General features: G+C 33.2%; 1 protein-coding gene across 1 annotated transcript in view; it reads left to right on the top strand.

Annotated features, from left to right (window-relative positions):
- LOC106674412 (gastrin-releasing peptide receptor-like) overlaps positions 1–12,173 on the top strand; it is a 48,288-nt gene extending 36,115 nt beyond the window's left edge. Inside the window, exons 6-9 of the mRNA XM_024229945.1 lie at positions 1,244–1,520; positions 9,502–9,707; positions 10,486–10,794; positions 10,859–12,173. Of these exons, the coding sequence (XP_024085713.1) occupies positions 1,244–1,520; positions 9,502–9,707; positions 10,486–10,794; positions 10,859–11,161 (1,095 nt within the window). The 3' untranslated portion in view covers positions 11,162–12,173. The remainder of the gene's footprint in view (positions 1–1,243; positions 1,521–9,501; positions 9,708–10,485; positions 10,795–10,858) is intronic.
- Positions 12,174–22,766: the final 10,593 nt, after the last annotated feature.

Raw genomic sequence — 22,766 nt, 5'->3', positions numbered from 1 at the left:
ATGTTTGTAAATCCCAGGCCCTGAAGATGATCTCAATAAAAGATCGAAACGTTGGCACGATAAAGAAAATGTTTTTCTGAAACCTACATCACACCCGACCGCATCTCACGATATCTGAATAACTAAACACCACACAATGTTTAAATGTTAAAGAAATATGTTTGCTATTGAAAATTTTTCACTACTTTATTCTACAACCGACTTCAAGCGACCAACCTACAGGTGCCTCACCTCGCAGACCATGAGGAAATATCACGAAAAATTAAAGCATGAAGAAAGATGAGAATATATATAAAATTAGTCACAATCCTTAATTATTTTTACTGAACTGACCCACGCGATTGCAGTATTAGAGAGAAATGTTAAAATTCATGTTAACGATTAATATTAACGTTTTATTTAATATATCTTCTACTTTGATTGAATCTGTCGAAAAATCGATTTGAGGGTTTTTCCGGGTTCTCGAGTTTGTAAAGATTTTGAAGAACATGGACGCCTATAAAACTGTACCAACGTCTGGGTTGTGTGTTTTAAGAAAACAAAAGCAGATAAGTTCGTACGTTTCCGTCTGTCAATACACTTTATTGTGCTGCTGTTATACCTTTTACCCGATGGTACCTTCAGGAAAAAGCAACGGAAAACGGAATAAAAATATAAAATCAACCTCAAAGGGGCCATGTGCAAAGGTAGGTCTGAAAACAGGTTGTAATATTAAAAATAAACTATAACGCGAAAAAAAATCAATAGCGTATGCATTGTATGAGATGATGATTTATGTTATATTCAAAACACTGCGGATTCTCTTTTTTTCTTCTTTTCATAATGCGTTGTAGACTTATAAGAAGATTTTGTCCTTTCTTATCAATATAAAATATGTATTCAAATATGTATCTGTTTCGAAAGGTGTTCATTTCGCTTTTAACGCCTTTAAAGGTTTATAAATTTTAGGCTCAATTAATCAATTTTATTAATGCATGGTTTTTAAATTAATATCAAATAAGCTAATAAAATGTCTGAACAAATAAAAATGTTTTTATTGTTAATCTGCTTTATTGAACAATTGTCTGAAATTTGATGCTACTTGGTCCGCGTATACTTTAGACGAATCGAAGTGAACAAACATAGTTCATCAAATCTTCAAGTAGTCGTTTTTCAGAAATATATTTTCTATCAGAATAATGTGTTTTCTTTCAAACACTTCAATTGTTCAAAACTTAATGTAACTTATACCACATATTTCCAGGCGATGAACCTCGGCCTAGTTTACGCTCACAACAAAACCACCGGCCTCATCATATCCGAAGAGTACAAGATTTGCACGGTGAAAACTCCGGTGCCCTACTCGTTTGAAATCTCTATGATTCTCTTTTTCTTCTTTCCAATGTCGATAATCACAGTCCTTTACGTCCTAATCGGCGTCAGGCTGCATAAATCGTCGGGAAGGAAGGCCAGTCATCGACTAAGGGATTCGAGAAGGAACAACAATGCAAAATCAACCACCAGGGTCGTCAAAATGTTAGGTAATTATACAGTTTAATAATTTATTACCAAGTTAATTATTTATGTTTGGCTTGCAGTTAACGCCTACAGTAAAAATACTCATACTGCAATTTTTCTAGATAATATTTGTTCAAGTTTTTCTATTCGTCTATATGCCTACATTCATATTGAAGCTTTGGTTAGGTTATACGGTTAGACTTTAGTAAAAATCAGTACAAAAATTCCTATGAAATGTGAAAAGTAATTGTGCTGTTTTCCCGAAACATCATATTCAATTAATCCTATTTTCCACAGTAAAAACGTAGTAATTGATTTTATTGTATCAAGTTACATAGCTATTTGGGCGGAAGTGCTTTTGACGTTTCAACCGAAATTGTGTTGAACACCAGATGTTGGCGTTAATTTTGTTTTTATTGATGAAGCAAGGTGGATTACTTTACAACACTGTTTATTAAAGCGTTTACAATATTTCTCACAGGCTTTGACTATTTCCCGTAATTTTTCCTTTTTTTTCTACAAGTAAGTTAACGATGTAGGCAAAGCGAAATATCTCAGGAAGAAAACAATACATAACAGTGATCATCTGCACTATTATCTACAACAATGCAGGCAATTTTCACTCTTTCATTATTCATACAATTTCTCCTAGTCCTAAACTGTAATTTGTTTTTATTTTCGATACACCTTTAACGGTTAATCGGTCAGCAAGGGGACGATAAGTAAGTGGGATTAAAATTCTCGGTTGCTGAATTCCTAATGACAGTACAGCGTCGATATTTTCCCTACCTACATCAACTGATGACAGGTTGACATTAAAATAATTCGAACATTTCAGTTCAGTCAGCGGAAAAAATAGCAATAATTTGTCAAAACAGCAACTTCACAATAAAAATCTATAAGCTATGTTGTTTTACATATCGAAACGAAATTTAACGGAACTAATTGTCTGTCTTACTGTTTACATTTTATTAATATATCACTTCTTCATTGGAGAATTGATTAACGTCAATCGTTGTTTTTTTTTTCAATATAAATTATGTCAACTTGTAAAATTGTGGTTATTTTATATTAGCAAATAAACTGAGCGCCATTATCGAATTCATTCAAATTATAAAAGCCAACAAAAATTTTTCTTGTGATAAACAAACATTATTAAATTATGAAATATAGGGTTAAAGCTTCTTTTTTTATTTATTGTATTCATTGGAAATTCGTTAACAAGCTTACGACTATTGTGTAGAGATTAGTGAATGTTAATCGATAGTTATTCAGATATCGTGAGATTTTAAATTATCTTTGGGTTTCTGAACTGCCTCTTAATAATCGAGAGACACCAAGGGACAGGGAAACGAGTGTGTGTTTTAGTAGTTTTGTTAGTATGGCTTCATGGGCTACAATATTTATTGATTTATTAAGGCAGTCAATTACATTGTCAATGTTATCATCATTCAAATTGATGTCGCTTAGGTTAACCGATTTTGTCACAGCTAGGTTTGTTGAGCTGCCATCGTTTGGGTAAGGAAATTGCTATACTTCTATCAATTCCATTACTATAGGGAAATAGTGTAGTGAGAGTTTACAAGAACATGCCTTGTGAAGTGTGGATAGAGAATGGGGCTGACAACAATGAGGTCTATGAAGGAACATTTTCCAATTCGTGAACAGAACTATGTGGGACTTGCAGAGATTAAAATATTGAGACTACTAGTGTTCAACGAATGTTTCAACACAATAACCATGTTGGTTTGTGTATTCTCCTCCCAACTATACACTGACATCCCCAAGGAACATTTCCGGATGGGGCAGATGGTTGAATAGATATTTGAGTATATCAGCGAATGTATTCTGATTGGAAGGTGAGTATATTGAACAAATAATGATGGGTTTTGGTGCATGATTTCTAGCTACTTCATCATGTTCTTATCTGTGAGGGAGTATGTCTTGATGGATCATTATACAAATTCCTTCGCATAATATTAGACCTCCAGTGAAGTCATTACCTTTATTTTTAAATTTAGCATTCGAAATTTGTCTTAGGTTTTTATGTGATTTCTTGTAGCCAAGCAATTTGATACTATATTGACCAAGTACTATTTAATAAATAATAATAATCATATGAATTGATTAAATTATCTTATGATTAATTACATTCTAATTTTAACATTGATATTTTGTTGTATGTAAATGTTTTAAAAATTACTTAGTTTGATAGCATTTTTTGGTTTTTTGGATTAAGTTTTGTTGTATGTTTTATATTCGTTGTTATAAGAGGGAGAATAGTCATTCATAGTTTTTGTATTATTTCTCAACTTTAGCGTCATTAAAATGCAAATCTGAGCTTTATTTCACAACCAAATTAAATTTTCCACACGATAAAAACATTTCCGTTGAAAAATTCGTGCTTCCGAAAACACAGTATCCCGCTCAAAGAATAACAAATAGCAAACCTATGGGTTTTTTAAATGCTGAATTGAGGCTCCTGCAACGACTTTTCTATCTCAAAACTTGCCATATTTGATAAGTTCGGAAAATCTTTTTCTAAAGATTGGAGCAAAGCTGTTCACCATCTACAGACTTAAAGCGTATTGAAGTTTTAAAGCTTTCATTTTGATCGTTTTCACCAAGTGATATATATTTTTAATAATATATATAAAAATATTGTACATTAATTTAATAAAAATATTATATATTTTTTGCACAACTTTTCTTTTGTTTTAACAAATGTAATATCTAGGCCTGGTGGTTCAGGATCTATGCTTTTGGCTTCAATTTTTGCCTCACAGTGAGAGAGAAAAAACAAAAAATTAATTAAAAAACATCATTTAAAAAAGGTAAACTAAAAGAAAAAATTGGCTTTACCTAGGAAAAGTAAACGAAATATTCTAAACAAACGTAAAAAGTTAAATGTGTACTCTCTGTTCAAGCAGGATAGATATGCTAAATAGGATTAACCGCACTATGTTTACTGTTCAAAGGGCAATGCAATGCACTACTACTTTCTTTTTATTCAAATACAACCTTTTTGTGGGTGCCTTGTTTGTAACCATGTTTTAGGTATAAGAGTGGCAAATTGTTCCATTTATCGTTTATCACATCATAATTTTACCAATTTAAAACCAATCAATTTTTTGATTTTTTTTTTATTTCAGTTAATTATAATAATAGCTTTTAATTAGTAATTAAATTATATTAATTTTGGATAATCAATTATTTATACCAACAGTGAAAAAGTCTTACTGATAGTAGAAGATTTAATTCTATGCAACAGTGAAATTGACGAATTTATTAAGGAATTTATTTTATATATATTTTTCTAAAAACCTGGTAGTAAAAATAGTTTGCAATTTTCGTCGAGGATAGCGTAGTCAAATGTAATTTTCACCGAGTTTTTTTCACAGATGTGATGTACCAGGACGTAACCTAAGGTGGTGTACGAACTCGATAGTAAAGAGAATTGAATAAAGTAGAAAACGGATTGCAGCCATTTCCAAAAGCTTTTTATTTGTAAATTTTACAATTGTAAATGTGTCGTCTATTTGGAACACAACCCGATTCCCTTTCAAGGAAAGCGGCCGTGTTAAAACCTCATGAATAAGCTGCCATTGTTACCGATAGAGCCCGGTTTCGAAGGGACGAACACATAGTATATAAAATCCAATTCTGTCACGTTAATATAATAATCTTTCCGCCTTAAGAAACAACCCGAGATTTAAAGGTGCAATATATTTTCACATAAAATGACTGACAACTTTAACAAACGATCCAGAAATGATCTGGCAAAATCTCAAAGCCGTTTAAGCGTCTTAAACTTGTTGCCATCTTCAATTTCCGAATTTCATACATTCAGTTGAAAAATTATGTGATCCGCTCGGAAATTTTTTAAATGAAGCTTGCATCCCATTTTTTCTATATGTACCGTCGAAGCGGAGGAGATAGACCTTATTAGAACCTGGAAATCGCTTTCACAACTGATGAACAACATCATACTAAAACCCATTAAGCAAAGAACGTTCAATTTCGGGGTTCAACCAAACATTGCAATCATCGTCGCATCCAGATTTCCTATACCAAATTGTCCGAAAATTAGTCTCCCTTCAAAAATATCACTACACTTAAAAATTTCGTTATTTTTTTGGTTTTTAACTTAACCAACGTTTTGTTTATATTTCTAGTAATATTATTCTTACATGAGAGACATTTGGGATTACTCATATCATTATTAAATACTGTTTACCGACAAACGAAGGATCAACTTTTTTTTGGTTCCATGTGCCTTGTAGTCAGATTTTAACTTTCGTTAGTCTCGAGTAACAGATTCTTTCTTGTGTCACTTTTAAGCCGCGACGAAACAGAATCATCACTCTCCATGTTTAAGGGAAATCATTGCGTTACACCGCTAACCGACTAGACATTATTAGTCACTTTCAAGGACCATTAGAAGGTACAGGAGGAGACTGACAGAGTCAAACCTTAGATCAGTGGTTCCCAAAGTCCCCCCAGGGGTCCCCTATCAGTCAAGGAGTCCGCGCAAGGTTTAATATAAAATAAATAATAATATAAAAATTTAATATAATATAAATAAATAATATAAAATAATATAATATAAAACAGAAGTACGTTGGTTATCTAAAAGTGCATGTTTAAATCGATATTATGCGCTTTTTGATTCAGTGTTGGAATTCCTGGAAACCAAAGACAATGATTTGGGACACAATTTATTTAACTCAAAAAATGACATAGCCTAAATGTCCGATTTATTTGCCAAATTTAACGAAACTAATTTGAAACTACAAGGTGACCAATTAAATTTAATCAAAACTAAAAGCTTAATATCTGCGTTTGTTGCAAAACTTTTTCTTTACAAACAAAACTTGGGAAGAGGAGAATGCTCTCAGTTTCCAAATCTTTCGAAATTGCAAATTAAAGATGAAGATTTGCTTGCTTATGGTCAACACTTAACGTCTCTTCATACAGACCTAAATCAAAGATTTGAAGAAATTCTTCATTTGGATATTCCCGATTTGGTGTTGAACCCTTTTGCACGTGGACAAACTCAGATCCTAAATACAAATGAATCCATACTAATACAAGAGCAGCTTATTGAAATATCCACAAATGTGGAACATAAACCAATGTTAGAACAAGGATACCACAAATTTTGGTTACAAAAACAGATCCCAATTTTATATCCTGCATTATGGGATATTGTACAGAAGTTGGTGACTGCTTTCCCGTCTTTCTATTGGTAGAACGTGGATTCAGTGCCGATATGAACCTCATCACAAAAGAAAGAAACCGATTAGAAATTATACACTCCTAACATCTCATCACGTTCATCCAAGTCATTAATTTTTTTATATTTTAGTTTAAACAAAAGTAATTAATATTATAATTTATATATATTTATAATTTATAATTTCAAAAATACTTCTTCAACAAAACGATGTTTTTTTTTTTAATTTGTATATTATGTTGTTTTTTGTGTGGCTTTTTCACTTGGGGGTCCGTGGGCAATTTTTGACTATAAAAAGAGGTCCATGGGTCAAAAAAGTTTGGGAACCACTGCCTTAGATCAAGAAAGCCCTTGAAAGGTCTTCTATTTCACAACAGAACATGGTAGAGGGATACTAAAATTTGCTAAAAAGCCAATAGTAGAACATGTAGGAATGGAAAAAAGTCGTATTCACTAATGAAACGACCGCGACCTTAGCTGCCCATAACTGTGCAAATGGCCATTTAAGACTCTGGAGAAAACTTGGACAATGCAATCAGTGCTACACGTATAAACATTGTCATTTGTAGAAGGTTTGATGTTGTGGGGCGACATTTCTTGAGAGACACGTGCCGAATTAGTTCCAACCTAGAAGGAGGCTAGAATGTTTTACGATATGTTGAAATGGTCCTACAAGGTCATTAAGTACCTTTTATGTTGGTCTTAATGTCTACGGCTCTAAGTAATTACTTATGCATAATAATGTTCGGGTACACAAGGCAAAATTCAGTTTCACCATTTCAGAGTTTCACCAACACCCAATTGATCAAGTTTAGAGCAATCTCAAAAGAAAGGTTCAGAAATCACCCTACAAACCTTGAAATGCTAAAAGGGGAATGTATTGAAGGAGTGGGACTTTTTTATTTATGTAAAACCAGATGTTTTTGTAAAATCCAAAAATCTCAGGGTATTATATTGTTGACGGGAAGTGTATATGACCGACGAAAAAATCCCGGTACTGAAAATTTCCAATATCCATTCCATTAGAATAGATCTCCTAATTCTCATCTCATCATCCTGCACTATTCCGATAAAGTTAAAGTAGCCGTGACCTGCGCGACTATAGTCTATCTGTACCAGAAGGGATTTTATTTGATAGATTTATCTTTTGTTTGTGGTATTTTGTAAACGCTTTATAAATTTTATAATAAAATTATGGAGTTTCTTTAAACTTATAACAAAATCTTTTGCGTGAATGTAAAAGATATTTAAAGCCGGCCCCGTAATCGGGCTTCATTGACTAATTTACTTTCACGAAATTTACTTGCGAAAGACCTGTTGCATTATCTTCAACTCCCAATAACACAACTTTACAACTTAGGAACCGCTCAGTACACTTTTGGTAAGGAATCATATTCAATTCTGCTATAGTATCTGTAAAAAATAAAAGCTACTATTTCAAAACCCAATACTTCCGCCTTTAAAATTGCTCGTTGTTATTAAGACAAGACTTGATAAAATGGCTGTCGTCCAGTTCATTCAAATGTGTGCTCACCAGAAAAATCTAACTTATAAATTGATTCCCACTCATCAGAGCATCCAAGAACACAAATTAGACTAGCCTTTTCATTTTTTCTTCAAAAAAAGTCGTAATTTAAATAAAGATTATTTTTACGAGGGTTCGCAACAGCAGAGGTCATATAAACCCTCAGGGTGCCGGTGTTTTTGAAAAAAAGCCCATTTGTAAGTATATCGGGTTCGAATGCAAGTCCGCTGGATTCGAACCCGGGACCTTTACTTTCCAGTGATGAGCGCTGTGTCAACGCCTAAACCATTGCGGCCACCGACGCCCCCTAAAATAAAGAAAATACGACTAGAAATGTTCAGTGTGGTTAATTAAGTTTGTCAGATCTGAACAAATATCTACTAACTAAAAACCTTTTTCGAAGAGTTAAAATATTCACGGGGTGAGGTTTTGAGTTCTACATAACTAGTACACTTTAAGAATATGTATGTTTATGTAGTCTAGATGATCGTTTGCCGTAATATAATAAATTTTTTAAATATCGACATCATCTGGAGAACTCGATTTGTGTGGCCCATTGATAGTGCTTTGTAAGCTATTTTTGCCTTTATCTCATGTACAGTTTCAATTCTCAATACTCCATAAAACTAATTAAATGTCCTCTGGTCTTTTGTTAATTTTACTTAAGTTATTTTATTATGTTTCAGTGCTATTTTTATCTTGTTGTAATGAACTGTTGAATTTTTCCGGGTTATGCTAATAAAGTCTTTTTGTTAATGAATCATGCATTATTCACCTGCATGTAATACTATATTCCTTTAAAGAATGTATTATCTTTATTTAAATACTTTTAAAGACTCGTTATAAATTATTCTTATATATCCATCGTCATCTCAATTCAGGGTAAATTAGCAATGAAAGATTAAATGTTATTGGTGGAACAATTTGGTCATATTCGTCTGTTACAATATTCCCAACTGCTTTGAATAAGTGTATTCGCAAGTAATCCATAATAATCATTGGTTCACATAACAGAGAACCAAGATATAAAAAGTGATACTCGTAGAGTAACATACTTCATAAACTTTATTTATAAGATAAGGAAAATCATAACGGAATAATGTTAGTTTAATACAAGTTTTTTCATGATATGGACTTGTCTGAAAGCATAAAAAAGCACTTTTATAGCCGCAAGTTAAAAGCAATGCATCCATTACAGCGCACTTTGCTTTTAAACAACTTATGCCCTATTTTATTGTTACAGTCGTCGTCGTCGTGGCATTTTTCATATGCTGGGCACCATTCCAAGCACAACGCCTATTCGCCCTGTATGGTGAAAACAGTTCGCCCACAATGGTCGTCTTCTACAAATTCATCACGTATATGTCTGGCCTATTGTACTACTTGTCGACCACTGTCAATCCCTTTCTTTACAACATTATGTCCTTAAAATTCAGGGAGGCATTCAAGGTATGTTTCCAAGTATTATTTTAATAACACGTTTTTATTTTGTATTTAAATAGCCTGGGTGTGATTTTTTTCTTTTGTCGATTTGCATAGATAGTATGAACAAGTCATATTACAACATCAAGAGAGATGATATTACCATTTGTTTAGATACTTTTGTTTTGTACATCATTCACGTTTATATTATCGTCATTAACGCGAACGCTAATAAAAATCGTTAAAAAAAAAGAACTGATAGATAAAGTAAGGTAACCAAAATGTTTTGTAATAAACGTTGCTGTCTTTTTATTTCTAACGATTTTGGAAAAGTCTTAATAATTACAATTCGTCTAGAAGAATTGTTGCTCAATGGAATAAAGAAGTTTTAATAAATACAAAACCATGAAGACAGCAGTTCTTAACATTAGTATAAACAATTAATTAAGGTTTTCAGTTGAGATAAAAAAGTCAATGGCACGAGCGGGATTCGAACCCACGATCTTCGGCTTGATACGCCGCTGCTCTACCACTTGAGCTATCGTGACCTCGATCCACTCGGACACCAACTTCCCATCTCAACCGCACCTTTTGAATTTTCCCTCCTTTTTGCCATTTCTCAAATGTGTAATCGGAATAAATTAATTGTAATATATTAATTGGTCAAGCGGACCACGAAATTAGTGATGTAATGATACTTGACAGTAGTTCTTAACATTAGTATAAACAAAATTTACAACTAAGGGCAAGAATTTTCTATCTTGCAGTAAAAACAAATTCACTAATTGGAAAAATCTAATTACAGAGTACTCTGACAAGATGTTTGAATGGAAGGGAAGTTCTGAGATCTGAAGGAGGCGGAGGTAGCAGTAATGGAGGAGGTCTTGGACCCAGGTTCAATTACTCAGTCCTCTCGCACCGATCCATCAGGAACAATCACAGTGTGAGCAGTCATAACATCAACAATAACAATTCCTGTAGTTCCGGAAACTCTTACGATGGAGTAGACCTGAACCGAAGGCCTTTGGTTGTCTCTTTTAAGCGGAAAAGCGCCAGAACTTCCACCACCTCTTTGGACTACCATCTCAGCCCAGAGAAACGGGAGCTCTTGCGAGTAGGCAATAAAATAGAATCGTGGTAAGATTTTTTTAAATGAATCTAATCTATCGATGTTTCAGGTACCGAAAATGGACTATCGAATACACATCCCGCCGCCGTCTCCGAGGTTGCCCCTTTGTAAGACTAAGGAAGAAAAACAGAACGGCGCGCCGAAAATCTCCCGTATAGAAGATATCGAGATCTTTCAAGAATCCCAACTGAGGATAGAGAGAAAAGGCAGGAAAAAGGAGCCAGAAGTTCAGTCCTGCTCCGAACACTCGGAAGAAAAGAAGCATTCCAGCTTCAACGAGGAAGAAGGAGACACAATGAATCTCGTAAAAAAATCGTACACAGTACCCTGCCTCATGATGAACACATCTTAGGTCAATTTGCTTGGAAAGCAGGTTTTGCCAAATGACAAATATCACACTCTTATATTCAATGTTAATACAGTGCTGTTATTATTAATTTACAAATGGGACAAGTATAAATAGTTCATTTTAATTTTAGAGATAATCCCTCCGTTTAACATGCAAAGGATTTGAAACGAAGATTAAACTTCAGAGATACGAACTGAGGACAATCAAATCCTTCGTTATCTTCCTCATAAAACGCTTAATTCCGATCTTGTTTAATTATTTCCCCACAAGAATATCGAACAAATTGTTAAACGTCAAGACGTTGTTATCCTTTGATATTACACGGCTTTCTTGAGTTTATGCAAACTAGCAAAAACTTGTTCATCCGGTAGATTGTGAAATTCTAAAGATTACCTAGAAATTCGCCTACTCATGCCCATTTCATCCTACTGTTTGAACCAATACTGTGAGTATGAGAATTTTTATACCGCTCAATTGCAGAATTAATGAAAAACTGGACCGCAATTGATGTTATGACAAAGCTGAAATGATGCTTGGTCTAGGTGTAATAAAAAAAAATTGGCAATTGCCAAGGGGCCTGTAAAAAATACAATTTTTATATATTTTCCTCTGCCATGCCGGAGTGTTTTTTAAGTACTTTTTAAGAACAAATTTCAAAAATATGAGCAAATATTATTAGCGCGTTCTGAAGAAAAACAAATTTTATCAGGGGCAAATCATTATCATAGCCAACAGTGTTTCAATTGTAAAATTCGTTAATTAAACTTAAGTTGGTAGATATCTAATGTTCATCATAGTAAAAGGAATTTCGTATAAAGTACCACACATGTTATAAAATAATAAAACATGGGAAGTTTACAGATTTGTAACATTATCATGCCCTATTTGATAATCTTTATAATCTGTTACCACTAAATTCTACCGTTGACATTGTTTGCAATGTTTCGTTATTCACTTTAAATAAAATAACATTAACATATTTATATTGAAGATATATTTCATTATAACGTTTCCATTTAGATTAATTTAGCCAAAATGTTAATAAACAATAAATAAATAACAAATTAAAAGCTTAATTTATCTATTCTTCAACAAAATTTATTAGACATTCTAACAGACCTATAGTTTGTCAAATTGTTCCATTAAATAAATGTGTACACTGGCCTTCAAATAGTAATACTCGTATTGTTACTTCAATCAGGTAAATTGGAAAAACGTGCCTTGGAAACATTTCTATTTTACAAAAAAAAAAGAAAAGATAGATGGCAGTTTTAAATAATCAATAGAACTTTAATTATTGGAATCCTTCTCTTTATACTCTGATACAGTGTAATAATAAAAATGTGAATTAAATATTAAATAAATTTTCACGTAGAAGATTTCGAATTTTCATAATTATGTTTTTTGCTTTGTCAGAAATTAAAATATTAGCATAAAAACCTAAAGATTGACAGAGAATTTTCGAGTATTCGCAATTATCAAATATCAGGTGAATGTGTATTGGAACTGTATCTGCATAACAAGATACTTCAATTACAATGAATTGCAGTTGACGTAACATGAAATTATCCCCCAATGGCCCATTAAGTTTGAAAGTTTATTTATTACACGATCATAGCAAACGAAAAATCTGTCGTAATTACCAATGCACATATAAATTGTACGTGTTAACATATGTTAGCCAAGTATATTGTTAAACCATTCAAGCTATAAACTAGCGATCGGAACGCCATTCCCATTGACTTTTCTGTGCAATTTATTAGAAAACGATATTTCTATAATTATGATTAGTTAATCTTTATCTAGCGGGGAGGGTAATTGTATGATATATTCATTTTGCATATATAATAATAAATCCGAGTGGATCGAAGTCACGATAGCTCAAGTGGTAGAGCAGTGGCGTATTTAGCCGAAGGTCGTGGGTTCGAATCCCGCTCATGACACTGGCTTTTTTATTTCAACCGATACCTTACATAAAGATTAATTAATTGAAAGAAGTTATTTGTTCAATTGGACGACGAAATATGATGGATATAATAATAAAACTGCATTTTAAAAAAACACACACAGAAACCCTGTTGCCTCCAATCAGAACTCAAAGATTCGCTACCGTACTCGGTGGCATTCCAACTCCCCTCTATATGAAGCCACTGAATGACTCCCTTTAATAAATGGTACACAATGATAAACACTAGACATACTGTACCTAGTGTATTTGAGAGTCGATGGGTACTTGAATTCCACCATTGACCATCTTGTGCTATACACACATTCACGCATGTAAATACATTTTCCTGAAACAGTTACCTCAGAATACATCTATCACCAAACTTGCCATAGGTACAATAACACCAAACCAAGATGTTTTCAGCCGTAAAAGCGATAGAAATGAGAAACCATGATAATTTTCCGAGGATTATCTTTTCTTCTTTATTGAGGAATCGTCCAGACGCCAGTCTTCCTCAGGCATGAGGATTGGCTCGACGTGGTCCCTCTGCCTATAAAAACAGATCCCTTGGTCCTCACCCGATCTTAATCGATCCAACCCTTCAAAATGGAGAGAAGTGCCTGTTCTAGTGAACAGCGTCGCGAACAAAAAGACGTAAAAAATTGGAGAAATAACATGAAATGGAGAAAAAAGCGATCCTGCGGACGTTGTTCAGAGACAAACTATTGTTGGGTTGTCCGGAAAATAATGCAGGATTTTGGTATTAAACAAAAAAAAAGAAACTAGTTACTTTAAAGCAATGTTCTTTAATCAAAATAATTTCCCATACTCTCAATACATTTCTCCCAACGTGTTGGTAACTTATTAATTCCGTCTGAGTAGAATTCAGAATTTTTAGAATTGATAAAGTCAATAAATGCATTTTCCAGTTCCGTTTGATTTTTGAATATTATGTGTTGTAAGTAGTGGTCCAGGTGTCTAAAAAAATGGTAGTCAGTAGGCGAGAGGTCCGGAGAGTAGGGTGGGTGAGGCAAAGTTTCATAGCCAAGCTCCAATAATTTTTGTGACGTTACACGTGACACATGTGGTCGAGCGTTGTCATGCAACAAAATGGGCCCTTTCCGATTGACCAAAGAGGGCTTCATTACTGCCAATTTCTGATGCATGGTATTAATTTGGTTACAGTATGATTCAGCATTGATGGTTTCGCCAGGATTTAAGAAGCTGTAGTGTATTAAACCAAATGAAGCCCACCATACCGTAACCATTACCTTTTTTTGATGAGTTGGGGGCTTTGGAAAATGTATTGGAGCTTCTCCTTTGTCGAGCCACTGTCCAGAACGTCTAGTGTTATCGTAGAGAATCCACTTTTCGTCACATGTAACAATTCTGGCCAGAAATGGGTCATTTTTGTTTCGACAAAGAAGTGATGCACAAACATCAAAGCGCTGATTTTTTTGGCGATCGTTTAATGAGTGTGGAACCCAATTTTCGAGTTTTTTCACTTTTCCAATCGCCTTGAGGTGGTCAGCGACGGTCGTTTTACTGACTTTGAGTTGCTCTGCAAGTTCTCGAACAGTTGTTTTGGGGTTTTCTTCCACCACTGATCGCAGAACATCATCATTAAGAGAGGAAGGCCTTCCACGACCTTCTTCATCTTCAAGGCTGAAATCTCCCTCCCGAAATTTTTTAAACCACCTTTGCACAGTGCACTCATTAACACAACCCTCGCCCCAGACTTGGTTAATGTTTCTAGCCGTTTGGGCTCCGCTTCGGCCGAGTTTAAACTCGTAAAAGAAAATCGTACGAAATTCTCGCTTTGACATTATAAGGATGACTGAATTATTTCCAAGTAGCGGAATGCTACAGAGGTAAACAAACAATATCATTTGGAAGAGGATTAATAAGTGTTGACATTCATACAAATGAGTAATCCTGTAAACGTAAACAGAATATTTTATATAGATTTTTTTTAATGAAAACTTAAAATCCTGCATTATTTTCCGGACAACCCGATAACTAAATTCGTAAGCCTAACATCCCGGTAATTTACCGGCAACAACAAGGTGGCAGCATGTTACAACACCCTCAATTATTCTATTCTTTTATCTCAACTAAAAACCTTAATTAACCCTCAATTATGTTGGATACATTGAATTTATTAGAATAACACTGTTTCATCGCCTGGCAAAATAACTATGAAAGTAATTTGTGTTAACAACTCTTTCTGTTGAAGTTTTGAACAAAGAGGCTTGCCACAGTTTGAGATGTTGTGATACTATACTGAAATATGACAATACCAATGTTTTCTTCAATCATCAAAATATGTAATAACACCTTTATTGTAACTTTCATGATAATAGAATTTCTTACTGACAAAGTTATAAAGTCGCGTTACTTCTATTTATAGCAGATTAATGATTCCTACGTTGACATATTAATTTGAAAACCGATAGGCAGATATTTGGTTTAAACGAACGCAAATAAAACACCACCTTTTAAAATAAAAATCATCACTCGAACCGCAGAGTTAAGAGTATATAGAATATAGTGGTATGTCATAGTAAATATTTGCACAGGCCTTGATCTAAAATCAGGAGTCATAACCGTGTCTCTATACGAATTTTCTATTTATATCAAGATTAAAAATAATACATTAACACATAATAATACATTAACAAAATGATCATAAAATGTTTGTATGCTGCATCATCATTCAGTAATCTTTAACATTTGGCGGGTTATTATGGATTTTAATTCCACTAAATATACAGTCGGATTAAAAAAAGACTCCAATACTATTAATTAAAATTCTACACTTCCATATTTTTAATGGAAACCACGACTCTACGAACCGAGAGCCAGACGCTCTAACACCGGCTACCCCAGTCCCCATCAGTATTAATTAGTGTTTAATTTAAATGCTATTGATTCATGTCAAAAAACATACATTCTAATTAAAAAATATAAAATGTTTAATAAAAATTATTAATATGAAGTGATAGGGACAATTGGACAATATAGGATAATTAATAAAAACAGTGTACAGACTAATATGTTCTGTAACTGTTATAAGATGCAAAAATTTGGTATTGGTTAATTGCTAGTGAATAGATTAACTATGAACATATTATCATTTAGTTCATATAGTCATCGATGGGTCCGCTTATATTCTTTGTTCTGATAACACGTTCAACTTTGCCTGAGGTACATGTACCTCCGGGAAAAAATTAGTTAACTATAAAAGATTTAAAAGAAATGCTTTGTAAATGATGTTATCTTTAACACGCATCAATTGTACATTCAGTAAACTGATAACGTTAAAAATTTTGAAAGATAATAAAGTTTACTCGACTTTTAAACTTCACTCAATTTATTTTTACGTATTCATTATATTTTCAAAACGAAAACCACTGCTCATTCAGTCCCAAAGGAAATATTCGTCGGGCAGGGAAATGCTTTGATATAAGGATTTACTATTTTAAAAAAATCATTTCTATTCATGGCATATTTGAACAGTTTCCCCCTTACTTCGACTTTTAAGGAAAGTCGCATAGGAATTGAAATATATACACATCACCATGCAGCTGACAAGAATCGCTATGGTCTATGCAGAAAAATAATGATATTAGCGACAGTTTCACAAGGCGTACGGAGGTTTAGGGCATGACTATGAAGTCATTACAAAGTTCAATTGTTGTTTAATTATTCATTGTTTGGCCTAAATAGATAAAACTTAAATCCAATATAAAACAAACGGTAAAATAAGTGCATAACATTTTCTAACCATTAGCATTATACTTATTTTTATTGACAGTTAATCTAATCGAACTATTAACTAAAAACGAGTTAATCTAAACTAAACTAAAAACCAGTTATTAAAATCCAATAAATTGATATTTTGCTGTTGAAAAATAACACGTCTGTTGTATTGTAGAATCTCCTACCATTTAATTTAAAGCCTCGCTGTTTAACATCTTCACCACAGTCAAATTAGTAAAATGATGCTCAATAATACTAAAAGAGTTGGATATTTTTTTAAATTTTATTTCAAAGAGTGCCTTTGATTGAGAAACAAAACTATTCAGCTTTTAGTTATTTTTTGGTGCTAACTTGTGAGACAGAAATAACTCGTGTAAAAACATTTACCATTTAAAATATTTTAGTGTAAAATCTAACAACCGCTAACACGTTCGTAGATTTATTATATTTAAAAGGTGTTAGTATTAATTATATTCTCTTGTATATTGTACTAATTGAATTGTGTTTACGTACCTAAGTAGTTTTTGTATTAGTCAAATAAAATGAGTTTGCTGCTGGGGTCTGATTTTTATTAGTAATTAGAGGCCGACTCATCTTAAATTTCTATTTCCTAAAGTGAAACTTTTAAAAATAGCGTAGTTGAAAACTTAGTTATGTAATTTAGAATATTATCGGTGTCTTACATGTATTCAAAAAACAACGTTAGGTTGCATTTCTATTTCGAATCGTAGAATTTTTAAAAGCGACCGATCGGATATTGGAATTCCATAAATGGCAGAATTTTATTTTTACTGTTATATGACATTTTGAAATCGAATAAATGATATATTTTCTTAAAAAATGAAAGACTTTACATAAGACTCTTAGATGTATTTTGGATTTTATACATAGTTTTTTTTATGAAAATAAATTGAAATATGATACAAGTGCTTATTTCAATATTGTCATTTGAACGAAAGATCACATTATTACGAACATCTCATTGAAAAAAAATTATATAATGACCGTAAGTTTATTTTTAATGATGTTGTTTTAAAACCTTGCATCCTCAATGTTTTACGGTTTATTGTTTAAAAAAATAAATATAAAATTTATAAATTTAACAAAAACGTTTTTAGTTTGTTACTTGTTATAGAAACAAATGCTTATTTTACGCTGGCTGTGAATTTTGAAACTACTGGAAACTAGTCCGCTTTTATCTTTAAAGTGGATATTTTCCTTTCTCGAAAAAAGTTCTATATTCAAGTTAATTAACTTTAGAACTTTGTTTACCATGACATTGTCATGAACCTGTGATATAACATTACGAACAATATTTGTACAGTGTTGCCCGGATAAGCTCAAAAAAAATTCCCTTATCGATACATTTATAGATTACAAGTATTACTGTTGAATGTTGTTTACAAGATGTCCTTGCATCTACAATATATGTATCAATTATATGTTATATTTGAAATTGATGTGAATAAAGTTATATGAAAATAAAATTATTGTATGTTTTATTTCCATTTGTTTATTTTTTTAACTTAATCTCTTTTATTGACAAGTGTTAAACTAATTAAAAATTTGATGATAAATCAATCAGAATCCCAATATCTGCCCTAAACAGTTACCCATATCATCTTGAAATACGAAGCCATGGTTAAAAAAAAATGAAATTGTAGCAGCCACAACGTCAATAACGTAATACTTCTGAGAAGAAGGATTGAGTCGACTGCACTGGACTATGGAAGTTCGAAGGCACAATAAACCAAAAAGATGCAGTCTGGGGAGCACAAAGTATGCGTCCCCTAGTATCCGTCATCATCATCAATATCTGCCCTTCCTCGCCTTAAACATTGTTGCTTCTTAGTTGGAAATAAAAACCTTTGCTTAGTTCAATGAAATTCAATTCACTTCCCTCGACATTTTTTATGAGAATACTTTTTAGATAAAAAGATCCTAAATGGCAAAGTAGCCACCTACTACCAAAGCAACCCTGCAAACAAAAGAAGAAATTGTTTCTTTACAAAAAGAGAATATGACCTATTGCTTTACTGACCTCAGTGGTTTTCAAGATGGAAAAATTAACCAAACCTTTTAAATGTTCGTATCATTGTATTAAACCGAGGTACAATACATATTAAACTGACAATATCGATAACTAAATAGATAGGTAATGTTGTTATCAAGGAAATTTAAAAATCAAAATATCGCAAACTGGGTGGTATCCATGTTTGTTTGGTAAGAATCTTCAAATTACAGAAGCTAAATATTGGGTTAAAACTTTTTTCTCGTCTTTCGTATAATAAAGAAAGTTTCATAACGTTACGAAAAGAATCAATATTTTTCATCGTTTCAAATAAAAAGTGATAATGCTCAACAGGAAGAAGTGATTAGCAATTGATGAACCCTTTAGTTAAAAATAATGGGATTTTTAATAGGCAGTAGCTAACTGAAAGATGGATGGTTCTTCAGAACGCGAAGCGCCTCTGTGTCTCAATTACGACGAATTTAGGAAATAAATGTTTAATCCCCATTTTTATAAGCTTACTGCTCAATTGTGAACCAAGTTTTAAAAAAATGAAAATTCACGTTTGAGGATTGACATCTTATATTATTATACATTACCTTTATTACATTATTTTTAAAAATAAAACCAGAAATTTATAAAATGGCCGATCAAATCATCAATTCTCTTATAAAATTAAATTTCAGTTGGGGCCACGTGAGAGGCCGCCTTCTCATTTTCACCATATCCTTCCCCCAAGAATATAGTAAAAACTATGGAATCTCTGAACTCGTAGTCAGGCTAATATTGTAAGATAAGGCATAAATAAAAAATAAATATATCGAATTTCCGTTAACCGACCTCGTCAATGGGAAACTAGCCATATAATGCGAAGATATCTTTTGCCAACCTACCACGCAGTAACTTAAGAAACTTAGTAAACCCTATACCGGCGGACCTCGCCAATTAACTAAAATATTCGTTCTGGAGCTTTTGAACTTAACGCCCTACCTGTCTAAAGGTGGGGCTTGAGGAAGATAATGGGTTGTTTTTTTTAACATTGTCTTTGATTAAATTGGAATCCTTAATGTGTCCTCTTTGCAAATACTTCAGAGGACCCTAGCCCGGATTAACATAACTTGTGAGTTATTAATAATTCGCTATACAGGGTGTCCTTTTTAGATGGCCCGACTGAATTTTATACTGAACTCCCATTATGAGAGCAAATCTTAATTCCTGGAAGTAAATTTATTAGAATATTGGAAAATTGAGTATTGAATTATATATTATGGAATATTGAATGTAACGAATAGGTTACAATAATACCTATTCATTACATTAAATATTCCATTCAAAATGAACTGAAGAGCACATTTTTCTGATGAACACCGAGTTCATATGTAGGACTGCTTTATTGAAAGTGCTGGTATTGTGCGTCGTGCAGTCGAGCAGTACTCCCAGAAATTTCCTGATCGCCCCAGAGAAAACCACAAAATATTCATTCGTTGGATCAGTTGCTGTTCCATCACCAAGAAACCGGCAGCGTAATTTCGACGAAGAGCTAAATATTTTACTGTATTTCGCGAAAATCCGAATTCCTCTCTCAAAAAGTTAAACGATCAGAGACAGAAGGGAATGGCAAGGGGGTGGGTGATCGAGATGCGATAGTTTTTACTATATTCTTGGAGGAAGGGTATCGTGAAAAAGAGAAGGGTCTCTCACGCAGCCCCCAACTGAAACTTAATTTTATAAGAGGATTGATGATTTGATCGGCCATTTTATAAATTTCTAGTTTTATTTTTAAAAATAATGCAATGAAGGATACATATATAGTGTGTCAATCTTCAAACGTGCATTTTCATTTTTTCTTCTTTTTTGGATCAGAATTGGGTTCAAAATTGGATTCAAAATGGAGCTAAAATCACTATTAAATATTTATTTCCTAAATTCGTCCTAATTGAGACACAGAGGCCCGAAAAACCGTTCGTCTTTCTGCTAAGCCTAGCCGATTAAAAAACCCATTATTTTTTAGCTAAAGGGTTCATCAAATTGCTAATCACTTCTTCCTGTCGAACTTCATCAAATTGCTAATCACTTCTTCCTGTCGAACTTCATCAAATTGCTAATCACTTCTTCCTGTCGAACATTATCACTTTTCGGGAAACTATGAAAATTCAGCCGGGCCATCTAAAAAAGATACCTTGTATACTATACAAACAAATAAATAGTTACATAAATAAAATAAATACGAATAACTCAATTATCGATAACAAATAAATAGACATTAACATACATACAACAAACCGACATGACTAAATTTATCCAAATCACATATTCCATGCAATGCAAAGGTAAATATAGCACCGTGAAATTCCACCTACCTTGACTCACATCAGTCCGAAACGAGTTTTGGCTTCACTCTGTTGGAAAATGATTTTCCTTTGAAACTCAATCTCATTTAGTACTACGTCGTCAAACAAAAGACAAATCAATTGCTCGAGAATATGAAAATAACGTTCGACTGTGCGACTCTACTGCACTATCAAAACTCCAAAACATTTTCGCTGAGCCGAAGTATGTATTGACCAGCCCAATGAGGTTTTTTGAACAGTTTTCATTAGTAATACACGACCGCCACAAAACTAACCAAAAAAGACAGATTATAAAATAAAGCTTGTATACTTTCGAATAAGCAAGTGAATATGCACAAAAAACTAATGTATTTTGTTTCAGAAGAAGAGAATTAATTGTAAAGAAAAGTTTGCAATACCAAAACTTCCTAGTGAGTATTAATTTAATGTCTTTAATTTAAGTGGCTGAATTTTTTGTAGATTGGAATATTAATTATCCGTACGTCCAGATTGGTTGTAGTAAATGATGTGTAAATTTGTTTTGTACTGAGATTTTCGATCTGTTGTCAAGTAGTCTTTTGAGTAGTTTTTACATCTGTTCAGCCCCATTCTTTTGAGAAATGTGTGGGTGTTCCAACTAAATCTTTTATCGAGGAAGAGTCGCAAATAGCGGACGGCATTGACTGCTGGGAGAGGAACAGATTTTTAGTAGACTGGAGGAAAGATGATACTGCGAGGAATCTTGAACCATCCTTCCAAGGAGAGATGGTCTGGAGGTTTCTGAAGCCCTCCCTGGGTGGGGTCCTTGGGTTTGCTGGAAGGATGGAGGTATCGTCTGCATATGTGAGGAGTACTGTACCGGGATTGACAGGAATGTCTGTAGAGTATAATAAAGAGTAAATGAGGCCAAGGATACTGCCTTGCGGAACATCCGCTTTGACATAGTTGATGGGGGAGAATGATGTCCCGACTCGTACTTTAAGGGAGAATGCTATAATGCCTGCCAAGCTGCGGCACTAATGAATGGTAGAGTGATATCGCCAGACCCGAACTGATGGGATTTAGGTGTCTCAGGAGTTTTTCAAGGATTTGCCAACTGCAAACTGATGGAGTGATGTGAAATAAGGAGATGCTAAAATTTTTGAGGGTTGGGGAATGGGTTTTATAATTGACAATTACTATGTAGGTAATATTAAGAACTGAATTATAAATGGTGGTAATGAAAATTATTGCTTTTTAGGAAGATTTCGTAGGATGTTTGTAATGATAAGGTTTTTTGGATCTTTTCTCTACATTTATTGGTAAAGCCGGTAAGGTCTGGGTGTAAAGTAGTACAACTCCATCAGCTGTCTGAAAATATTATTAAACCTACCTATATTTGGTACATGCATACAAGGAGAATCTAGGAAAAACTCATTAGAGTATTTTTGGCATAAAACAATAACAAATAAAATCAGACACCCATTTTTAGAATTGAGGACTTGTTATATGATCTCAGAAATAACCTTTGCAACATCATATAATGTTTTAACAGATACAAAGGAGAAGAGATATTCA

This window comes from Cimex lectularius, unplaced genomic scaffold, assembly GCF_000648675.2.
Source record: "Cimex lectularius strain Harlan isolate CLEC.00 unplaced genomic scaffold, Clec_2.1 scaffold395, whole genome shotgun sequence".
Classification (NCBI taxonomy): domain Eukaryota; kingdom Metazoa; phylum Arthropoda; class Insecta; order Hemiptera; family Cimicidae; genus Cimex; species Cimex lectularius.
The sequence above is the reverse complement of the archived record's forward strand: the minus strand, read 5'-3'. Positions and strand labels throughout refer to the sequence as shown.